Raw genomic sequence first — 23,399 nt, 5'->3', positions numbered from 1 at the left:
ATAGAGGTTACGGGGCGGCCCGGTGTCTGGCTGTCCCGCGGGTGGGACGGGACACGGCCGTGGAGGCTAGCAGACAGGTCAAAGACCCCGTCTGGGAAAATGACGGCCCACGGGATGGGGTAGGTGTTGTGGCGGTGGAATAACGTAACTGGAAACGAGTAGTCCTCCTGGAACCCTCTCGGAGGACCCGCCGCTCGATTCGGATCCGTCTATCCCGACGATGCGATTAAGAAGAAGGAGACCTGGCTAGAGATGACAAAGGGAGCATAGTTGGTTTAAGGTTTTTTTGACGTCTTCCCTGTTATGGCGAGCGGTCCAGACGCGCCTCAGTGCTTCATGCGACTGTCGTGTCGCATCTTGCGGTTGGTTAGCTTGACGGAAACGCAGGAAAATGGGGGATTGTTATTCTTAAGTGTAACAATAGTAAGACATCTAGGGTTAGTGGACATTCAAGAAATAAAATAGTTATTCAGTTTTTAACCATACATAACCAATTCCATAGCAGAAAACGAAAACCGTGAAAATCCAGCAGAGCAATATATTAACTTATTTTAGTAATCAGAGATTTTTGTCTTTAAATTTATTAATGCGATTGTCCAACGTAAGTCTGGTCACCATATTCTACCTGTGTATGTACTATGAAGCAACTATTTCAATCAAGGGGTAAATATTAATTAAGTAGCTAGTTATTGGAATAGAAAAGGGGATGGATTGAACCAGTGGTCCTTACATATTTGAATGGGCCAGCTCGATGGACAGGCTGCACAAGTTTGGGGAGCCAAAAATGAAAATAAAGGCATAGCATGTCCTTTAAAAATTCATACAATGTTAGTCAAAAAAATCTGAAATATGATGGCGAGCGTACATGCAAACGCGTGCACACGACCAAAAAGCTCTGAGAAATAAAAACCACCTAAAATTGTTCCGTAAAGCTTATACACGTTATAACATATTTATTCATAAAGATAATAATTTTACATTCATTAAAAAGGGATTGCACTAAAATTTAGTGGTACATTTTTAATTATAGCATAGCAAAGGGTTAAAAATATATTTTAGCTTTCTTAACCCTTTAGGTGCGGCACGTGTTTTTCAATACTGTGAGAAATATCAATAAACCATGAAAGTGTTGATATTTATTATTTCATACATGACACCACATATGTATATCCATCAATATATATTTATAGTATTAAGGTAAAAAGGGGGAAAAAATATATTTAGTAACATATGGCGTGGGAAATAAATTTTCTTTTCATATTAAAATTAGAACATTGATGTTTTTATTTGTATAGTACCCAGTGATATATATATTCAGAAACTATAGAAATATGATTCGTGCTTTATAATTAGTTAATCCCTTTGAAAAACTAAGCATTCCAGAAGACGATGCACAGATGTCTTTAGGGTTGATTTTATTTTAAATAAATAAAAGTATTTTCAAAAAAAATGCTGTTTTAAAATGTATCACAGTTAAGAATCTCGCAACATTAAAATCGTTAAAAAATAGATTGCTTCACAAAAAAAAAACTATTTTTTTACCCATTTTTAGAAGTATGAGTAAGGAATTATTAGTAATAAATTAATTCGTGTTACGTTATATTGTACATATGTTTCAATGTATATCCCATAATTATGCCTGCACTACACTCTCTGGAAGTTGTCCAAGGTTGGCCAAGGACGGAGAATATAGTGGGTTACTTCGGTCGAGTTCGGTTCTGTCCGCTCTAAAATCTCTCGGAAGTTGTCCGAGGTTACCGAGAACGGGAGGTAAAGTGAATTCAGTCGACTTGGCCAGCTTCGAGCGCTTCCAAACATTGTCGGCAAACGGACCGAAGTCGGAGCTGCTTGTGAGATACTTCCCCTTTCGCTCTCTAGCGTGTTAAGTGACGAGAGTGAGAGAGATAATGATATGGTTTTTCGCAAACTGAGATAAAACGAGTAACTCAGTTCAATTTCAGTATGCGCGTAGGCGTCCTATGGTCAACACGCATGTCGAGCGCTGCATCGTGGTCACGTGGTCAATTTATAATACCACACGCTTATCGGGGACTTCAACATCTTTGAATATTTTAGGGCACCAAAAGGGATTAATTATATTTTTGATAGTATATTCTTCTAACAGATGTCGTTATTATATTTTTTTCATATAATATTAAATAATTAAAAAATAATTAGTGATACTTGATTTTGTTAAAAAATAGTTTCGAATATCCTCATATATTTTCCTAGATCGGTTTATATAAATGTCACACCATAACGAATTCTTATTTAGAATCGATGGCGACAAATTCTAGGATAGTCACAGATGTGGTTTTCGTATTCTGAAGTATCATTTTTATGCCTTATGGCATTTTGCAAAAGTCGACAAAGATTTTGCGTAAATTGAATATTTACGACCGAAAAGTTTTCACTGATATTGTATTGGTGAGTGCCCACACAAACTTTTATAATTATCAGTAGCGTAATTTTAATAAAATGACAATTTAAAAGTTTCGATTATTTGGCACATTTTTCGATCGCGCGCAAATATGCCAGCTGTACGTGACAGAAGCCGCCGTCCGGACGGCATATGCAATTTGGGGCAGTGTGGTCGCTTACTCGAAGTCGTAGGTCTCGGCCGACTTCAGTTGTAACTTCGGTTCGGACAACTTCCGGAAAGATGTGCAAGCATTACGTGTCAGCAAAAGTTTGGTATTGTATATAAAATCTACCAACTGTAGATCTTCCACATTGTTAAAAACATTCCAATCAGAGTGAGGTGTGCATATTACTCCATTTCTTATAGATTTATCTCATAAAAAAATTAAATTTCCTTCCTAGCACGTTGCACAAAAATATTCACCGGTAAGATTAAAAAAATCTAGTAAGACCTAATCTGTAATGATCGACCTTAATATAAAAATAATATAATTATTATCAATTCTGACCTCCCAGACACATTATAAATTTGAAAATACTAAGGTTCATATGGAATTCGAACCCAGATCTTTAATTATAGTTACGCTACTAATGAATCGATTGACATTATCAATACCGTTAAAAGCTTCAGATCAACGTTATGCTTACGATGTTTATAGCAACTAAAACGCAATGTAAGGCCATTCCATGAAAGTATGTTACAGAATCTATTCGTTCCATTATAAACGGTTTAGGCTATATGTCTCGTATTAAAGTGAAACAATCTGATTTAACTGTTTGTGCAGGAAATGCAGTCAAAACAAATAGTTTCTACAAACGCGCTATTCTTGAATGCACAATAAGCTTGTATACTAAACAATATATCCGCAAATCGCGAATGCATTTCTCAAGAGCTGAAAAGCAAACAGATCAGGCATAACACGTGTATCTAACAACCACAAAGCATCGATGATTCATCATAACGCATTTTCCCACATTTCACCTTGAAAACCGCACCCATTCAAGGATCGTTAACCCGAGACCTCTGCGTAGTAGTAGCACAATGATCGTGTGACATTCGCGAGCGAAGCGTGGAAGCGAAAACCGATAATCGACCGAGTGAAAAAATGACGCCTTCGCACAGCTCGCTCTTCTAGCGTGTCAGTATTTTGATTGCGGCGGTTCAGCAAAGTGTGCACGCTCGAATGTGTAAGTAATATTGTGTATAAAAAAAGGAGAATCAAAGAGACTGGGCGCCGTTTCGCGGAATGCACTTCTTCGCGCTCGAAAACGCCTGAAAACCAATGTAAAGTGTAAATGTATAAATAAAAATAATAACACGGATACTAAAGAGCATTCAATTAAAAAGAGACACGCAACTACTGAAACATTCATAAGGATCAGCGGTGTTTATGCGTTGTATTGTATAGTATTTTTATTTAATGAATTAGATCGTTGCATGCGAAGTGATCGGTATTCATGTATTCACTGTCCGAGCATGGATTAATGTGACCGTGTTAACACGACACGTGCCGGTTAAGATTATCATTAAGGTTCTGCTAAAAAGTTAAATCTCAACTGTTTTAAAAATAGCAATAAATTAAGATCAGTCAAGGTCAAGTTATTAGTGAATATGAGATCAAGCTTTAAGAGTAGAATTTGTTTAGTCAATTTTCAATATCTAGATAATTACTTTAAAGGCGATTTTTAATTAAGTGTGACGAATATTATTATGCTATCGGGTTCATCAATTGAGCTACCATTCTATTCAGCAATTGGACACCCTAATGGGGGGATTAAATCGGCAGGTATAAAAACGGTCGAAAAGCTTTTAGACAACTTTACAGGCGTAAGAATCCAAATATGCTATTTAATCATAACATCATATATTACGTCAAAGTAACCGCTATGAATTTAAGAATCCATCGCGTGAATGGATAATACATGCATTCGGGATTGACACCCAAATGGCTGCTTTTAATCTACTCTAGCGGTCTAAAAAACTACCTAATTATATTGAATTTTAGAGGGTTTAAAATATTTTTGGACTCATTTTAACAAACATTTATATGTTATATAAAATAATAATTCTGAAACCATTTTTAGCTGCGAAAATATAAAGACCTGATTCCACGCACTTCTTTGGTAGTACGGCACAACTTTGAACTAATATTCGATTTTTAAATCATCGCGTTATTTTGTATATTTAAAATAAGATATCATAACTTGGTAGGAAATAATATTCAAAATATGGCAACACTGAGCAAAAAAGAAGACACGACTAATTATCAGATAAATATTATGTGTAAATTTTTTAAATAATTTTTATGTATATGATTTCAGAAAATATGTCGCAACGGTGGCTATTTTTATATTTATTTTTAGCATAGAAAGGGTACTCGTACCTATTATTATTTATTCAAGAAATTATACACGATATTAAAAAATATATAAAATGCCATTTTTGTCATGAGGCCCAGAATCATTGTTTTCGCTCTCGGCGGTCCTGCTTATTAAGTTATTAAGACTCAGTTGATCATGAGGAACCAGAAATTGGAGAGGCATATAAACTGTATTAGTCCAGTCAAATAAGGGTTTAACCTCGGAATGAAAGATAACAAGCTGAAATTTTGCACAAACCTTTGTTTTGGCGTTCTAAATATATGGTGAAAAGTCTCAAAAGATATCGTGTCTGCTAATCAAGATATTAAAGGTCAAAGGTCATAAAAATCGTTTTTTTGCAAATATCTCGCCTCTTTTGCGTCGCATGTCATTAAATGTTTAACAAAACTTATAGAAAATAAAATTTTCTACAAGTTTGTTTTAATTTATTTCTTCGTATGGTTAATGGTTTTCGAGATATAGCGCGGGGAGTGGGAAGCGCGCATCCGTTTATAGGATAACGCTATGTAAACTACGGAGCCAGAGTTAACTGTACATTCTTCCACAGTTTCGTAGAAAACATCGCAAATTGTTATCTGCTGAATGAACCCATCTAAAGCATTATAACTTTCAATCTCCATATCTTCAAAAGTCATCATCAATAATGCAAAAAGTAATAGCGTATGGCCTCTGATACTTCTTGCAAAAGTGTGACCATCCAACATTTTGTCGACAGAATTCGAAGCATAAATTGTACTGAGAGCTTCCTTGATTCCACTTTCATTCATTATATACCCTATGCATCCAATAAAAGACATAAGCATATGAAAGCCTCCTAGTTTCACAACTACTCTGGACAAGTCTGAGTTAGCATCTGAAGCTGCTACGATTTCACGTGCTTTTATGTACAACGGCTGATCAAAAGTTATTAAGCATGTTCTTTGTTTCTTGGCAGTGTTTGTAGTACACTGTAATGTGTTGTAAATTGTGTCTATATTACTCGCAGGATGATGAATAAAAGTAAGAAACAGAATCCGAGAAGTTACAAAGTTCTCATTGTTGTTCAATAAATCCGTTCCACCCTGGCAACGGAGAGATATTTTTCCACTTTCCGTACATCCACAACAAATCAACTAATATACATTAAATATTTGTTCGGTTAGTTCTTCTACATCATTTAAATTTTGAACTTGAATCTCTTCCTCAATCCGGGTACGACATGATTTTCATACAGTAGAAGGGGTATATGTGATAGTGCTGCTAACTCCTTTGCGTAAATTGCGTTTTGTTGTAAATTTCTTTATGCGGTCATCAGATTTACCTTCAGATTTTGGAGTTATTATTTTTATCATTCCCATTATATGAACAGTATTATAGCCATCAAGAGTATAAATATTTTTCTGCATTATCTGCTGCATACTGTACTAAGGCACTTGACTATGATGGTTGATTACGAGGCTGTGGGTGATAAACAGCTGAAATTTAACATTTTACAGTATCACTATATGAAGCGAAAAAACCTAAACTTGACAAAAAATCCAAAAGTCTTTTTGGATGTTTGGCCTATCTGAATTTTTTCTATGAAGAAATACAGATAGGCCTATTAATAACTGCGAAGAAAAGGACCGTTTTCGTATGGAAGTCATTATAGCATGACTTACAGCTGTGTATTTCGTTTTAAAATGCCCCGTCTTTCCTTTTCTGTTCTTTATAATAACTTCTTGCAGAAAATGTAATAAAGTTTTCGGAATTTCTTCATTAATATTTTATATGGGGGGCGGATAAGACTTGGTCTCAACAACAAAAGATCGAATATCTTCTCTAATAATCGCCGCAGCAGCTTCCACTACGCGCAAGTGTTCTTCTTCCGAAGTGCCTTTTTTATTTTCATACCAAGCTATGGAAAAAACTTAAGCTTGAGCATCGCGAAAAGAAAAAATAGGGAATGATCCAATCTTCGTTATAACTATAATATCAGTTAGATATTTTTCTCTTAATTTGGAAATGATCTTCTTATCATCTGGTACATACTCCGTAAGGACATCTCTCAACTCTTTCAATTTTTTCGCACAAATTTCTTGTCGAGCAATATTTAATTTTTAATTCCTAATAATACAATGAAGAAAGTAATAAAATTATGGTTCAAACGACTTGCCGAGACCACTTTTTTCACGATTGTTTACTTTTTCAAAGCTTATACCAAGTTAAGCAGGTAGAAATACTCGCTGGATTCTATAAACGGATGTACGCCTCCCACTCTTCGCGCTATATCTCAAAAACGGTTAATGATACAAAACAAATATTCTAACTAAACTTGTAGATAATTTTATGCTTTACAAGTTTTGTGAAGCATCTAATGACGTGCAACGCATAAAACGCGAGATATTTGCAAAAAAACAAATTTTGTGACCTTTGACCTTTGATATCTTGATTAGCAGACACGATATTTTATGAGACTTTTCACTCTGTCCTTAGAACATCAAAACGAAGGTCTGTGCAAAATTTCAGCTTGGTATCTTTCATTCCGAGGTTTAGCCTTTATTTCGCCTTATTTGACTGGACTATATATCAAAGAACTCTTTCGGTGTCTAGCTGGCTAATGTATATTATATATTCCTCCTTCGGCATTTGAGTCATCGTTTTCAGTACCTAAGAAATACTATTGGAGTATTTATAATAATCTTATATCGCCACTGTTGTTTTTTACAATGGGTAAGATACTAATATGAGTTATGATATTTATATATAGAAAATAACAACAAAAAACATTTCCTTTGAAAATTAAGAATCTAGGTTTACAGCATCGTATTTATATGCTTAAAACTTTTTTATACATATGCTTTGAAACATAATTCGCTATACGTACACACATTTTCACTCATAAAATTACCGACAATTTATCGCCGTTTTCAGTGGCGTTAACGAGCGCAATTATATACGCGTTCCGCATACACAAAACCATATAAAAAAAACACACACACACACCACATAACAACCTAGTTTATACGTCATTAAATTAATTTCATAACGATCATATCCATTTTTGACTTTCGATGACATGAAAGTGACCCACCCTGTGCACAAAGTGAGAGGAGAATGAAGTTTATGATTTGAAACGAATTGGTAGCAGCGAATTCTACGAAGTCGTTAACGTGCAATAACGTTAAATATTTATAACACAAACTAAGGTGGGAACAAAAAACACGTTGATCGCGATATATTTAATTAAAGAAAAAACTCACTGAAGTCTATGAGCAGTCTGCCGTAGCCCTGTCTCTGGTACGGAGGTAGCGTTAATATACAGGATACGTTGTAGTTCTGGAGTGAATTTTTTTCCTAAAACAAAAATAAAATAAGTCAGTAATGGTGCAAATAATATCGGACGTGCAGTTGTTGCACACTCATGTTTCCTACGAAAAGCAAATGGTATTATAATTCTGTGTAATTTACACTCTTGTGAGTCACGCGCCAATTGCTGTGTCACATTTTTGTCGATGACCGGTTGCAGATATTTTTTGTCTAAATTTTTAAGGTTAAAAAAAAATTAACGTGGAAATAGGGTTACCAGAATATATCATGGACGCATCGACTTCCTGAAATGATTTGACTTTGAAGCTAAAAACATGTCGTCTCCAAGCTTTTCTGACGTACTACTAAATAATTTTATTCATATCACATTTTATTAATTATGAGTTAGTAACCTTTTCACACCTGCGGATAGCAAATGTTAATAAGTAAATCATCTCAAACCATTAATAAGTAAATCATCTCAAACCCTCGCCATAATGATCCGATTGACTGCGAAGACATAATCAGGAGAACATTCACCTGAATGAATTATTTTGGGTGTTGTGTTATTTATTTATTTTTATTAAATCTTTCGCTGTTACCTGACAGGCGTAAGCCCAATGCGTTACAACGGGCAAATCTGTACCAACTGAGTATGCCAATCAAACATAATGAATACCTACAAGTAAGTATTAACCACCAGACTGAATGTCTGGGAATTGGTGACATCTACCTATATTAAGTGATATACAATTTATAATAAATAGATGTCACTTCAGCTAGGACCGATTTTTTTTTAATAATAACGCATTTTTATGAGTAAAAATTTGAGTGCCACTACCGGGGCTCGAACCCGCAACCTCAGAGTTACTAGTCTGAGGCGTTACGGACAATGCTATTCCGTCATTATTTATCCATCTATACGAAAAATGACAATAAAAATAAAATAAATCTTACTTCGCTTATCCCGAATCGCACAAATTACACCTTAGCATTCAAGGCAATATGAAACACGGAAAACGAAGAGCTGCGGCAGTGATACGGAAAGAACACTATATCATTATTTCTGTACAAATTGAATAGTTCCAAGCGATAAATTCAGATATCAACTAGAGATCGACAAATAAATCAAAGGTTTTCATTGTTTTTTGCGCGGCGCGAAAATTTCGGATGCTTACAAATTTATATTTGCTGATAATTTGTTTTATTTACTCAAAAAAAAATTTTTAAATACTTCTATGCACAAAATATATTTTTTTTTATGAAAGGGTGACGTTGCATTTGACAGCGTAGCACAAATTTTCGGTAATACTGTTTTGGTAAAATGCGGTTCTTCAGAAGTAGCACACAAATAACAATTTTGTTGTATATAATAATACGTTTGAAAAATTTTTCCCCCATAACTTTGCATTTACACGAGTTACTATATATGCAAAATTTGATCTTGAGAAATGAAACAAAGTAGGAGGGGGGGCTATTTTCCTCAGGGTCCTGAAGTACTGTTAAGCAAAATTTAGAAGAGATTGCATTCAATATAATATAAATTTATATCTAGGATTAAGGGTGGGGCTACTGAATATTCACCAGGGTCTTAAAGTGCACCTGAGCAAATTTTTAAACCGATTGAAATGGATCCTAAAGACGAACTATGAAAAATTTAATATAAATCGGAAATCGTCACACATGCATTTCGAATTACATATTAGGTTAATATAAATAAATTATCAATGACACGTGACACTCTTATTTTCAAATTGTTGAAAACGCCCACTATTTATTATCGTTTAACGCTTATCTCAAAAACAGGTATGCGTCGGAAATTTTTGTCAGGTTAGTTTTACGTTTTTGTATTTGTTGTTTCAATCAGTTCAATAATTCGATCGCGGTTAATTTATTTCTGCAAATCCGCACAAAACAAACGCCGATACGAATCCGATATTTATGTATATCAAACATTATTAGCTAATGTATATACAATAAATTTGATAAAATCATGTATTTAAAATGTTCCACCAATTTTGCTGAATTAATTCAATTACAGCTGATCATTTAATTCTGGCGATTTTAAAAAGCTAAAATGACGCCTTTGAGCAAAAAGTGTGTAATAATAAATTAGGCGTTTTCCTTTTGACGCCCTCGTGTTATGCATATTTTATAAATTTTTATAAAAAAATTAAATACTATTTTACAGACAATTAATTGATATTTTGCACTAATTGGATAAATAAATTAAAGCAATTTTATGAACTTAAATACGTATTCCTGACAAAATAAAGTATGAGGCTCATCTAAAACTGTCATTGATACATCTGAACATTTGTATAATGTATTTCGAAATTTATTTTTAAATAAAAAAAAACGTTGATTTACAAAGATCGATTGCAGCATTTTCGCCGTTGCACAATTACTACCATTCTTTATGGCACCAGCGCGATTTTATCTGAACATACAGGGGCAACGCCATACAACGTTATGGTTGCACACAGCAAATCGTCATTGTAACCAATTAAACCAAAAGTGCTTTCTGCAATCTTGATTGGGCGGAATTTGACGCTAATTTAGTTTCTGATTCTGGACACACTTAACAAAAACGACTCCACACCTGTTTTCAATGCGAGTTTTGTTCATTCTAAATTAACTCGTATGCTTCCTTCCTGTCCATTCGTATTATTAAATTGCGAAAACCGTTAAAATGTAGATATGAGCGGCGATAAAAATACAGGGGTGCATGTTGTGTGTTCTTGGAATTAGACCCTACCTACCCTTTTATTATATTTCATATTTATGGTTTATCAATATTATTTTTACAATGCGGTCCTTGATTACAGTATATTAAAATAAAAGCTAGCCGTTCGATATGGTCTGGTAAATTAATTGAATATACAAGTTAAAAAGATTTATCGCAAAGCCGAATTTTGAACCATTAATAGCAAAATTATTACAAGAAGACTACATTGCTCTTATGACTTAGCTAAAAGAATAGCTAAAAATAAATTTATTAAATGTTACAGCAAAATTCAGACTATTTGAAGATGCGAAGAAAATACAAGCAAAGTCAAAATTAGACTGATAAAAAGGAATGCAGTTAAAATGCTATATAATAATAATATAAAATGTACGACATTAATTATTTAATACCTTATAATGATTCTTATGTAATGAATAATTATGATTAACTAATAAGATATATATTTATTTATTTATTACATCTTCCGTTGACAGGCATAAATTTGTACAAACTGAGTAAGTCAATCGGATATAATAAATATCTACAAGTAAGCATTAACCATTAAAATCGGTGACCTCTATATCATTAGTTATCAATTAGTATGTGTAATATAATTTACAACCAATAAATGTCACTGCAGCTGGGGCCGGATTTTTAATAATAGCGCATTTTTTATATAAACAAAAATTTGAGTGTCGCTGCTAGGGCTCGAACCCGCAACCTTAGAGTTACTAGTCTGAGACGTTACGAAGTACGCTATTCCGTACTTATAGTTAAAATAATTATAAGAATTCAATCAAAGTTTGCATACAATCACTAAATTATATTTCAAATACATAAAAAAAATTGTACTGCGCGGCCAAACACGTAATTGTGTACCTCGGAATATTATTAACTTTATCTAAACTATAATACAAAAACATATTCGGCCATTTAGTATATTCTCGCGATTTTTTTAATATCATTTGGAAAACACAGATTTAAAGTCAGTAAATTATTTGGTTTGAAGTGAGTTTTGCATTTGTTTTTTTTTCAGCACCTAACGCGCGCAAAATTTACGATATCAGTCTTTCGGTAATTGTTTTATAAAAAAACATGCTATTCTATATTTTTTCAAAATATTGCCTTCCACTCATTTATTCACAACGAACATCACTCCTTCCTGCTTTATATTCACGACATCGTTTTGACATATTTTGCTTGTTCACATAGCGTCATCCCCATAAATAGAAATAAAATGGCGATGAATTTCAGCAAGAGTTTCTCTTTCCGCACAGAAGAAACGAATCACTGAATGAATCTCGCACTTCGCGGGATTAATAATTGACACGCTCAATGTTTATTGCTTTGTTTTCATATGCTGGAGACCATCAGTAGTTTCGCGCCGATTTACTAGACCGCGGCTGTCGCTCACAACAGCCCAGGTAGGAGGTCGGGCTTAACCATAAACCGCGCAGTGTACAGAATCGAATGGTTCTAAGCTCTATGCAGCTCCTACATTTTCACATTTATTAATATATTGTATAAAATTTTAGTGTTGTGTATAAATATAATCTCGTCTGAACTATACTTTTAATTAAGAATTATATTTCATGAAAAGAGGGTATCAAGGCCTTATATTATATATACATCGTGTACTTGACGAGTTTACTCATTCGAAAGTAAACGTGTACCATTGGATAAATCGACTTAAAGACGGTAGAACGAGCATTAAAAGACCATGAACTCATGAACGAATTGTTATAGTGATGAGATAATATTATCCCATCACTATAACAATTTGTGGAAAAGATTAATCACGACGGTTGAAATATGTGTAAACAGAAGATCACTGTGATTCTAATGGATGGTGTCTCCAAAAGGGGCTAATAAAATAAAATTGTGTTTCAATCTGATTGGTGTACCACTACGAAAAACGGACAGGAAATCTGCACGCTCAGCCCTTACAAATGCTTGTTAGAAAAGTCTAAATAAGTTCGTTTTTTATTGAGAAAAGTGCATAGTTGACATCTAAAACTATTATATAAGAAAGTCCAGCAGTTGAGTTTGATCTCTGGTAGGACCAGCAGTTGATTTTGATCTCTGGTAGGACCAACATCGCACTCGTTGCGTAATTCGGCCGCGCTTCCGCAATTTCACACCTGCAATATCGTGATCAGCGTCGATTTCTTCCGAATCAGCCATGGCCGAATTCCCGAGCGGAAAAGGTCGAAATTGGCCACCACAATGGACAGAGGTCGTGAGACGGCTGGTAGTGTGCCGGTCGGCGTTTCGCAAAACGGAAACGAAATTGCACGCTTCGGATGCCGAGCACGCCGCGTCTGACATGGGCCCGCGAGAAGCGACCGTCCACGTGGCGTGCCACAGATTGCACATCGCTGATTCACGGACGAAGAAAGTTACATACGAGCAGGGCCGTTTTTGCGCTAAGGTGGCCTCGTGCACTGAATTAATGCGCGAGCATGACTTCCGAAGATGTGACATTATGCAATGCCATTAACAGTTTGAGTGTTGAGGGGGTACACTATAACTATGGGGGTGGTGTCGACAATTCATAGTCGCGGGTAGGACGTCAGCGATAGATAAAGCCCATCTAGAACAAACTATCCAAGTATTAAAAAACGTTTTCAGCGATAACTATAAGGAGTTGGTTTAATTAATTTATATTATTTATAAATTAATTAAGCCAACTATTTTTTCACTGAAAAATATTTTATCTTATCAGATTGACCCCATGTATATTTTTAGTTTAGTTTCAATGGGATCAAATTATAAGTCATTGATTGTGTTGAAACACATTTTCCATGTTTTATTTCCTGCTTTATAAAAATAATATTTTTTAAATGTATTATTATAAAAATAAAATATTGTAATGTTATATAAATGTCATAATATATACATTAAATTTTATACTTTAAAAAATAAATCAATCATAAATTTAAATTTTTGGATTATTCAAAATACCATTAATTACCAGGATCATATCTATCCTTTTTATTCAGTTCACAATTCCCACAACAATAAGTAAATAACACATAAATTAAAAGTACAGTACGTGTTTTAAAATACACCTAAGGAACGTGACATTGCTTTGGCGCCTTTTTTGCTAATGACTTTTTTGAGCAGCGAAGGTGTAAAACCTGTCTAAAATCAGTATTGTGATGCATGCCTGTCACAAGTAGAAAGTCCCGAAACGGCGCAATTTATGTGACAAGATTCTCAGACATGTAGAGCTATATGAGTCATATTTCAAGAGGAATCCATTCACTTTGGAAGCAGTGTAATGGAGAATGCGCAGAAAACTGTGTACCATTTTTAATCAATATATTATAAAATATATATATTTCAAGTTGTCACGTAGTAACAATTCCACATTTTCTATTTATAATATCGATCAATAACATGGTTATATTTTGCCGACATTTGTAGATTCGAGACGAGATCTTACAATGTTTATAATATAAATTTTATAACGAGAATTGAATCAACAGTCGGCGTTTCTTCCGAGGCATTCAGAGAAAGCAATGAGATGCTGTAAAATAGCACGTTTACAATACTTGGCGTTCATACATCATCATCATTAGCATGCCGTTTTATATTTGTAGGTAGATATGTAACGTTGTTAAAAATAAAAGCAAATCAGTCCTTATTATAAATGTAGGAAAATTCAATCTGGAGCTGCACACACACACACAAATAAATTAAGGTTAAGCTAAGAATGTATCATTGTGGCGAAAATATTTCGTTCTCTGTAAGACTCCGTTTAACAATACGTTATTACAGTTAGGGCATCCAAATACCCGACCAAATTCATTATCCGGTTCTCGGGTATTTTCCCATAAATTAACCGGGTACCCGGAATATTTTTTTTTTAAATACAAAAGTAAATTTTTTTTAAGATAGAAAAATGGCAAAGAAAGATTTCAGTTTCGCCTGTATTCCGTGAACGAGGAACAACTTTTATATATGAATTTACATATCATAAAAACACATGAAAGGGCTCACCCGTCCATATATATCGTTGACAGCCAAAATGTGTTTCTACTATGAGGCAAATGATTAACAAAGACTTTGTGAAGTGCCGATCATTCATCGCTTTTTCTCTCAATATACCCCCGATTGACTAGTGTCGCTCCAAAATCCATATTCCTTGTTTCGAAATGTAGGACAATGAGACGCTTTTTAAAAAAATGCTTTTACGCATTTAAAAAACTTTTGTGAATGGAATTAATAATTGGCTGTGTATACTATGACCGAAATTTGCAGAATGTTTGTCGAACGAAACAAAATGTTCGAAAGGCCAACACTATGCGTGTTGTATTGGTTGTTTCAGTAAATTATTAATTTGATCGCGGTAAATTTATTTATTGTTATTTAATTTAAATCAAATTCGTTTCAATCATTATTCACAAAAAAAATCGATAAAATTATCAATTTAAAATGTTTCATAAATTTTGCTGAATTAATCAGAAAGTATATAATATTAAATAAAGCATTTTCCCATTTTATTCTTATATTAACTTACGAATACCTATAATTATTTTTAGTCTCAAAATCAAATGGCATTCACAAGTTTCTTGAGCAGAAGCACTAGGTACTTGCGATTCGATTTCCTCTTTGGCCGGCGACGTGTCGATGATGATGACGGACGTGGAGAGCGAACGAACGATTGATTGCACTATTGCGTTTTCGCTTCAATTCCTACGGCCTGGTGCCACTGACTTCTCCTTCAAGGCCACCACCGCCACAAGCTTTGAATACAGCGGCGGATCATCGAACAAGTGTGTGCAAAACTTTAATTGGCAATTTTAGCCGCCGGTGTCCTTTTCATGCCGCGGACGAACGACCCCGTTGTAATAACAATTTGAAACGTTTTACTAGTTTAAATAGTATGGCAGCGGTATCGACAATGTGGGAAAAAATCAGTTAAGAACATGTGACATGTAGAAGACGTAAGGGCATAATTTAAAATGGCTTCAGAAAATAAAAAAATATATTGGGCATGACAAAGACACCTTTGGACTGCAATGGTAAAACCATTTTAGGCATAACATACATTCTTATGGACTTCTAAGGGTTAATACTGCACACTTGTGAGTGGACATAACGAAATATGTTCTTATCAAACGATACATACTTAAATTAACCTAAATAGTTGTAGTTAAATCTGTTTCAAATTGGTTTAAATAATAAACGCATTATCCTACGACTAGGGATTGCAATACTGTAATAACCGTATTAGGGGAAAAATTTCGGTACTACCGGTATTACAAAATGAAATACCGGTAGTACCGATTTTTTTTCTTTAATGAAATTTGACCTGCTTGTTTAATATATTTCCCCAAAAAAGTATGAAGACCACTACATATTCATTCAATATTTTTAAAGAAAAAGTTCTGACTCTTGAATTCTTGGATTTTTTTGCAAAATTCGCAAACATGTATTAACATTCAACGATATATTATAACAACAATAAAACATTTAGTTTGACTTTGAATTCTGTTCTTTTTTTATTACCAATTAATAAAAAAATATTATAATTTCTATACCGGTATTGACTGTTTTCTCTCAGTAATACCGGTATTATTGCAATCCCCACCTACGACTGACTGTTGGTAATAAATAACACAAAACGCCATGTATATAAATATGTCATTTCTAAATAGCAATTTTATGAATTTTATGAACTTCTTTCTACTATTAGGAATAACACCAAATATAGATGCCACAGGATTTGACCATAAATCATCGAGATTCTAGGTCACGATTAAAACCAATGAGAGAGAGAAACAAACAAGGAAGCTTGCGAGTCTTGGCATATACGCATAGCTTAACACGTTAGTGTCCGCGGGACGCGCAAGCGAGTCTTATAAAGTACGCGGCAAAATCTCTTCGATTCCAAATTGAATTTGTTGATCAAATCATTCATATTTGTGCCAATAAAAATCATTAATTATCATACAACTTCAAAGTTATAGTATGCATTTTGTTTCTACTGAAACTAGAAACGTAGAAGGAGCGATAATAAGAGAAATGTCACAAAATCAAGATTGGAGAGAAGCGTCAATGTTCTGGGTCAAGATCAATATCAATGAAAAGCAAAAAGGGAAGCTTGCTTATAAATTTCACGGAGAGCGACACTGTAGTAATTTAAAACTGTCACGTGCTTGACTGGATGCATTTGTCACTTTGTTAATAAACGATCGAATCACTCATTCTTGGACCAAGAAAAACAACAAATTGCATTGGAAAGTTGCACATCTTGCTGCATCTTTGTTTCAGCCTCCGGTTTAAGCAGTCGAAGTTGTGATTTAAAACGCATTTATGGGAGGGAGGAGGGCCTGGCAACGAGCAGATGCGTGCCGACGACCGAGCGCTGGAATGTAGCCGTGGAATGGAATGGCGAAGAAATCCGCGATCGGTAACACTCGGGGCGCACGCGCTAAAAAAGCAGTCACTCGCTCCAGAAGCAAAAAAGGGCCAAAACCGCTGCCCTTATCGAAAAAGGGCGTTCAGTGCGCTATTTTTAACCCGCAAAGTACGCGGAGAGCGCGTGGACACTTGGCCGATTTTGGCAACGTCGCAAAACCCGCCACTTTTCCTCGTGGATCTCCTTGACCGTGCAGCGGTGGCGTGACTCTACTGCCCGAGGAATGTCCTGGAAACTGACTCCTCTACGACTGCATCTCGAAGGCCCGGCCGTTTGGCGAATTAGCATTTTTTTCTCCGGTCATGTACGTCGTCGCGATCGTCTGACCGACCGGCTTCATTTTGCATGGTTCTTTTTTGTTCTTCTTATTCTTCTTAGACACCACTACTTCTACTTCTCCTCATCTCGCTCTCTTTACTTCCATTCGTATTAAAAGGCAAGTGATTATTCGGCGAGGTATCGCAACGGCCGCCGCTTCCCAGGCGTCTCAAGGCCTCTCTCCCAGCAGGGTTGCTACACGATTCAATAATTTCATAAATGTGCAAAAAAATATTCCATTATTTAAAATAAAGCTTCATTGAATACAATTTAATGTTGATAACCAATTTTTTTTTAATTTCAAGGACATAACTTATAACGAGGCCGTGAATTATTAAACTTCAAGAGTAAACTGTACAATAATTTTGAGCGCATCTACTGCTCTTTACCTCCGCCTAATCTTTATTCGAACAGAATTTTGTGGAAATCCTCATATTAAACACTTCTTTGGTGACTAACCTCATATTTTAGCTCACTGTTTTGATTGTTCTTTAGCCTCTGTTCGTTAAAGACTAATCGCGTTATATACTCTTCGAAAACGAGAAACAATGTTGCTAAACAACAATATATCGTTGTTCGTGATACCAGAAAATGTTAATGAATTTGGAAACTTGATACTGCGTTCATGTGTTAATTGTGTGGAACTTTTTTATTTCTTTAATTTACCTGTTGTGCAGCATTAACACAAATATTTTTTAAAAACACTAGCAACCAAAGGATTAGGTTACGCGTAGAAAGATTTCGGGGGATCCGCAATTGAAATTTAGATAATAGCCGCGAAAGTTATCAACTTGTATCAAGGCAATTCTCTGAATCGTCTTTTTTTAAATAATTAATCAAGAATGTGAATTACTTCATAAATCACATAGAAATATGCTGACTTTTTCTATGAGAAAGAAAAATATCTAATTTAAGAAAATTTTAACAGAATGGATCTATGTGGCTGACTTACTTGACATACAATGTTCATCACCACAATGAGACAGAAAATACTACAACTAAAGTACACAGCTGCACAATATTTGCTTAGAATTAGAAATAATTTCTGAAATTTCGGCAATTACAAAGTGTTTTATTTTGTATTTTTTTATGGCCATGGCTATTAAAAGTAACATACTGATAATAAAATATATTTTACAAAAATAATAAAAGGCTCATTTGGGATGTACATCTAATAAAAAATTACTACCTGCGTTGTTGTAACAAACACAAAGAAACAATTCACAGCTGTGTTTTTGGTATTTACAAAATAATAAAAAAATTAAATATTTATAATCGAATAATTGGATAAATATTCAGATTTGAGTCTTTGGCAGTAGCTATGGGAGGGCGGGCCGCCCCGGGCGGCACTTGCTTGGGGGCGGCATATTCGCGATGGGATCGTCTAGTGTGGTCCTTAACCCTGAATAAACTAAAACATATATAAATCCACGAATAACAAGAGCTTAATAAGAACCAATGTATTATTTTTTAAAATGCTGATTTTATAACCCTGAAAAAATGTATGGGGGGGGGAGCAATTTTAAGGATCGCCTTGGGCGGCACATACCCTAGCTACGCCATTGGTCTTTGGACTATCTTTCTCGCAAACTCTCACAAGTTTGCGAGAATGTTTCCAAGTTTTCGCGATTTATGCGAAAACTTGGAAACATTACAGAATTCATTTAAACGTTATTTAAATATTGATGAAACGAGAGCTAAAACACGGATCAACTATCCATTTATTCCTGATATAAGATGAAGAGACTGACTTATACAAAAAAACGTATTACAATTGAATTTAATTCAACAAGTTCACTTTGAATTTTTTTACATTGCATTTAAAAACTTATTTCCCTTGCTTTTATCTGACTATCAAAAGGGTAAATCGAACCAAAAAAAATTAAGAAACCCTTTTTTAATAGGCAAAAGATCATTTTTTATTACGTTGCATTATGGCTGAATAATATTTTGAAACATAGAGCATTCGCGACATCTAACTCCACGAAACTTTTAACGTACTCAACGTTTTAGTTAAGACGCCGTTATATTGTTTCCCACATTATCAACCTTTTCTGCTGTAACTACGAAGTACATCTTCAACGGATGTTCTACCTCTTCTGAATTTAGCAGTTTATTGTGACGTATTTAAAAAAAATATGTAATGCTTCCTCCACACTCTCTGGAAGTAGGCCATGGTTGGGCAAGGACGGAAAATATAATGTGTTAATTCGGGGCTACTTCGGTCAAGCTCGGGTCTGCCCGCTCTAATGTCTCGGCGACCTCGACCGTATTCGGTAGACCTTTGGTTCGGTAACTTCCAGAGAGTGTAGAGGAAGCATAACAGTCGTGCCATCAGAAACGAAAAGTCATTCAAATAACTATATTACAAAATGCTATTACATTTACATGTATCGCATTAATCGTGTCATTATATTTGAACTATAAATACGGAATTATTAAATGAATTAGAGAATCAGGCGCTAGAACTACAGCTGATCATATAGTCGTATTATTCACGGAGCATCCTTACTCCTCCGCTGTTCCACAACATTCATCGAAACGTTTCGTGCTCAAATTTTAACAGGACGCTGATAAATTATGTATCTACAAACATAAGTTCTTAATCAAACTATGGTCCAATATCCACCAATTTAAATGTATCCTCCGTTCTTAGAATATTATAAAAAGGTACTCCAAGCGAGCAGAAATGAGGATTTACTCGGGGCTTATTGTATATTTCACGATCGAGGGGGCAGCCCTGAAACGGTGGTCGGCGGGTGGCGGGCGGAGACCCAGACGGGGCCGCGGCACTGACCCACATGCCCGCCCGCGCCGCTTGCGACACGCCGCCGGCCGGAGGAACCTTGCGGCCCGCAGATTTCGCATATTATCCACCGCCACGTGCTCGTTTCGCGAACTCTATAAACGGACACCATTCGCGGACCCCACGGACCGGGCGCCCGTTGCGCCCCTCTGCTTCCTGCCGGCCGGATTCCTCCCTGGCGGCGGCGGCGGCGATGACGTCAGCGGTGCATTGTCAGACAGTGCGTCAGTGAGCGGCGTAGAGGACGAGATCGTTGCTCTTTAGCAGAGCGTCCTTTGTCTCCGCCCCTGAACGACCTCGCCGCGCTCTATCGATGATTGCGAATGACGTAACGGCCCTTGCGAAAATCGCGTAGATAGGGACAGCGCCATGAAAAATGTATTTTTAGAACGTTTCAGCTACGTTCATTATGATACAGCTTAGGAGTTAAACCCATTATGTAACGAATCGCTTCAAAACAGCTTGAATTATTACATTTGTAATAATCAAATATAATTTATAGAGATAGAGAATGTCCCAATTGCAAAGTAAGAGTAATGTGAAACACGTGTTGAAAGGTGAAGCATCGCCAGAACTATTGAAAATTACGAAAAGCTGCCGCACGTCATACGTATTCTATTGACTACGACAGTACTTGGTAATTTCAGTTATTGTAACTGCTAGCATTTTACCCGTTAAAGACTCAACTTTCAATGTTATTTTTAATACTCTTCCATAATTTAACACATAAACAACAAAATAATAAATCAAACGGAACAGAACTATACGATTCTAAATTACTAATTCTACAGCAATCTTTTGACAATAAAAGTATAAAGTCTCAAACATGGACTTAAAGCGTCGCAAGGATCAAATCTTTGCCCATTCTTTTCTTCATATTTGTGCTATCGAATTCAAGATACATATTCATCAAAGCAATTACTGAGCTACAAGATGATTCGTCTTGAATATGTATATACGGAACAGGTTGGATAGTTTCTTATTAAAGTTCAGACATGCGGATTCAAACTAATGCAGTGCAGATATATATTTTTACTAGCAAAAATATAATTTAACTGATAGGCTCTAGTGAAATTATATGCTGCATGTTTGACAAACTTGCTGTTGGGGTTGACAGTAGACAACGACAAACAAAACTCATCTGCACTTCGTTTTTTTTTTTGTCAAGACTGGACGTTTAGAATAATATTATAACCATGTGAGAAAAGCATATCCAAATGATACTACTTTTTCCGGTCTAACTTACACTGTTATTCGATCAAGTCAAATGAATAGTGAGGAGGCGATCAGAATGTCAATTAGTTTTGATTTTTTATGAGCGGTTTTAAGTGTTAGCTCAAAGTAAATATTTGAATTAACTATGTAAATGCATATGAATTTGTAGAATTGGTATCTGGAAGGAGTCAGGAACAATAAATTTACTTTACAATGCCTCAAATTCGACATTTTAATTTGAGTCAAAACAAAATATGGGTCAGATAAATCCCGAGTTAAAATAACAGCAATCATCCGATTGCGACTAGTGAAGGAAGAACTTCGGATACACCCTTCATTAAATAAAGTAAGCACGCACGCGTCTCAGCCAAAGCACCCAGCTGTTCACCGCAATGCCACACTTATCTTATACAAAAGCGATTCAAAAAAGCAAAACAACCGCAAAACAAAAAATCGGTTTTATACAAAATGAAAGACCTTATCGATCTAGCGCGCTGATGCTCATCGACTATGACGATGAATTCGGTTCTCCACTTAGAGCGCTATCGATCAATCGGCGATTAAAAGTTTTATTATGATTAATCGATTTGATAGTTACAATACATACAAAAATAAATTACAATTCGGAGTTCATATCAAGTATGTAGCAGTAAAAATAGATGTATTTCAAATGCAATTAGACTTCTGAGAATCACAGGATTTATCATTATCAAGGCTCGCAACATTCTCAAATGGCAACATAACAAGCCAAATACACTCTCCGGCGCCGCTCTGTCGTTATTCACACTTCGTTCGTTACTCTGAATAACCACGCGTTACTCATGGGGTGTTCACTATTCGCACCTAACCTGTCCAACAACTAAAATGAAACCTCATCACTCATACAATAATTAAATCGAATTGAAGTCTATGAGTCTATAGGTTACGCAACTGTTGTATATATTATATTACTCAGCTATAAAAGGTTCATCTCTTCCGCCCAGATTCTGATTTGGCATGCCAAAGAGGTAAAGATGGGAGTATCACAGGCAGGTAAAAATTGCGTTAATCAATTTGTAAATTTGACAACGTGTCGGATTTCCGTTGCGGCCGCCCAAAAACGTGCTCTTCGACACGTATCGCATATTTTTACGCGTGTCCGAAACCGACCCGTTTACGGATTCGCCCTGCGGTGCGTTTGCTCGTAAACAAGACCCGTTGCATAAAACATAATCGTCAGATGAATTTAACATGTCCGCCCGTCTCGCCGCTAATCGCGCAGATTTGTCGCGGTTCACGTTCGCGATTTTCAGCGGTTTTGTGGCATGCAGCCGGAACGTGCGCGAAGGCGGATCTCGCAATGGGGTTTTTACAGCATATTGCAAGGGAGTGGTACCGCAGTGCAACAGATGACGTTCGACAAAAGACGTCGACGGTGGAATATTGAAAATTTACTTAGGTTCAGGAGCAGATTGCATTTACAGCGCCGCGCTTTGTCGTTCACTACTATGGTGATACTTCCCAGAGGGTTTCACAACTTCCAATATAACTGAAATAAGACTTGTGGGAGTCTAAATATTACGCCAATAATACGCGAAAAACCGTTTGCACCAGTTTCACGTTTACATATATAGCAATATTTGTCTACACTATAACGATTTTAGGAAGCATCAATGAACAAATTCAGATAATTGTTATTATTAAATTAATCTGGTAATCAGTTGTTATATACCAACGGAGGCCAAATTGTGGCCCGGAAGCCGCAAGCGGCTCTTCAAGACTTTATTGTGGCTTAAGTGATAAATAAAAAATATTTATTACTTTTTTAAATTTCTGAATCTTGTAAATACACC

At 35.6% G+C, this 23,399-nt stretch overlaps 1 protein-coding gene across 1 annotated transcript in view; it reads right to left on the bottom strand.

The window, feature by feature from the left end:
- The window catches only part of chm (lysine acetyltransferase chameau), a 73,969-nt gene that overhangs the window by 30,283 nt on the left and 20,287 nt on the right, over positions 1-23,399 (bottom strand). Inside the window, exon 9 of the mRNA XM_088204733.1 lies at positions 8,025-8,118. Within this exon, the coding sequence (XP_088060859.1) occupies positions 8,025-8,118 (94 nt within the window). The remainder of the gene's footprint in view (positions 1-8,024; positions 8,119-23,399) is intronic.

Source organism: Plectrocnemia conspersa, unplaced genomic scaffold, assembly GCF_051122295.1.
Source record: "Plectrocnemia conspersa isolate PC_06_02 unplaced genomic scaffold, ASM5112229v1 ptg000014l, whole genome shotgun sequence".
Taxonomy (NCBI): Eukaryota; Metazoa; Arthropoda; class Insecta; order Trichoptera; family Polycentropodidae; genus Plectrocnemia; species Plectrocnemia conspersa.
The sequence above is the reverse complement of the archived record's forward strand: the minus strand, read 5'-3'. Positions and strand labels throughout refer to the sequence as shown.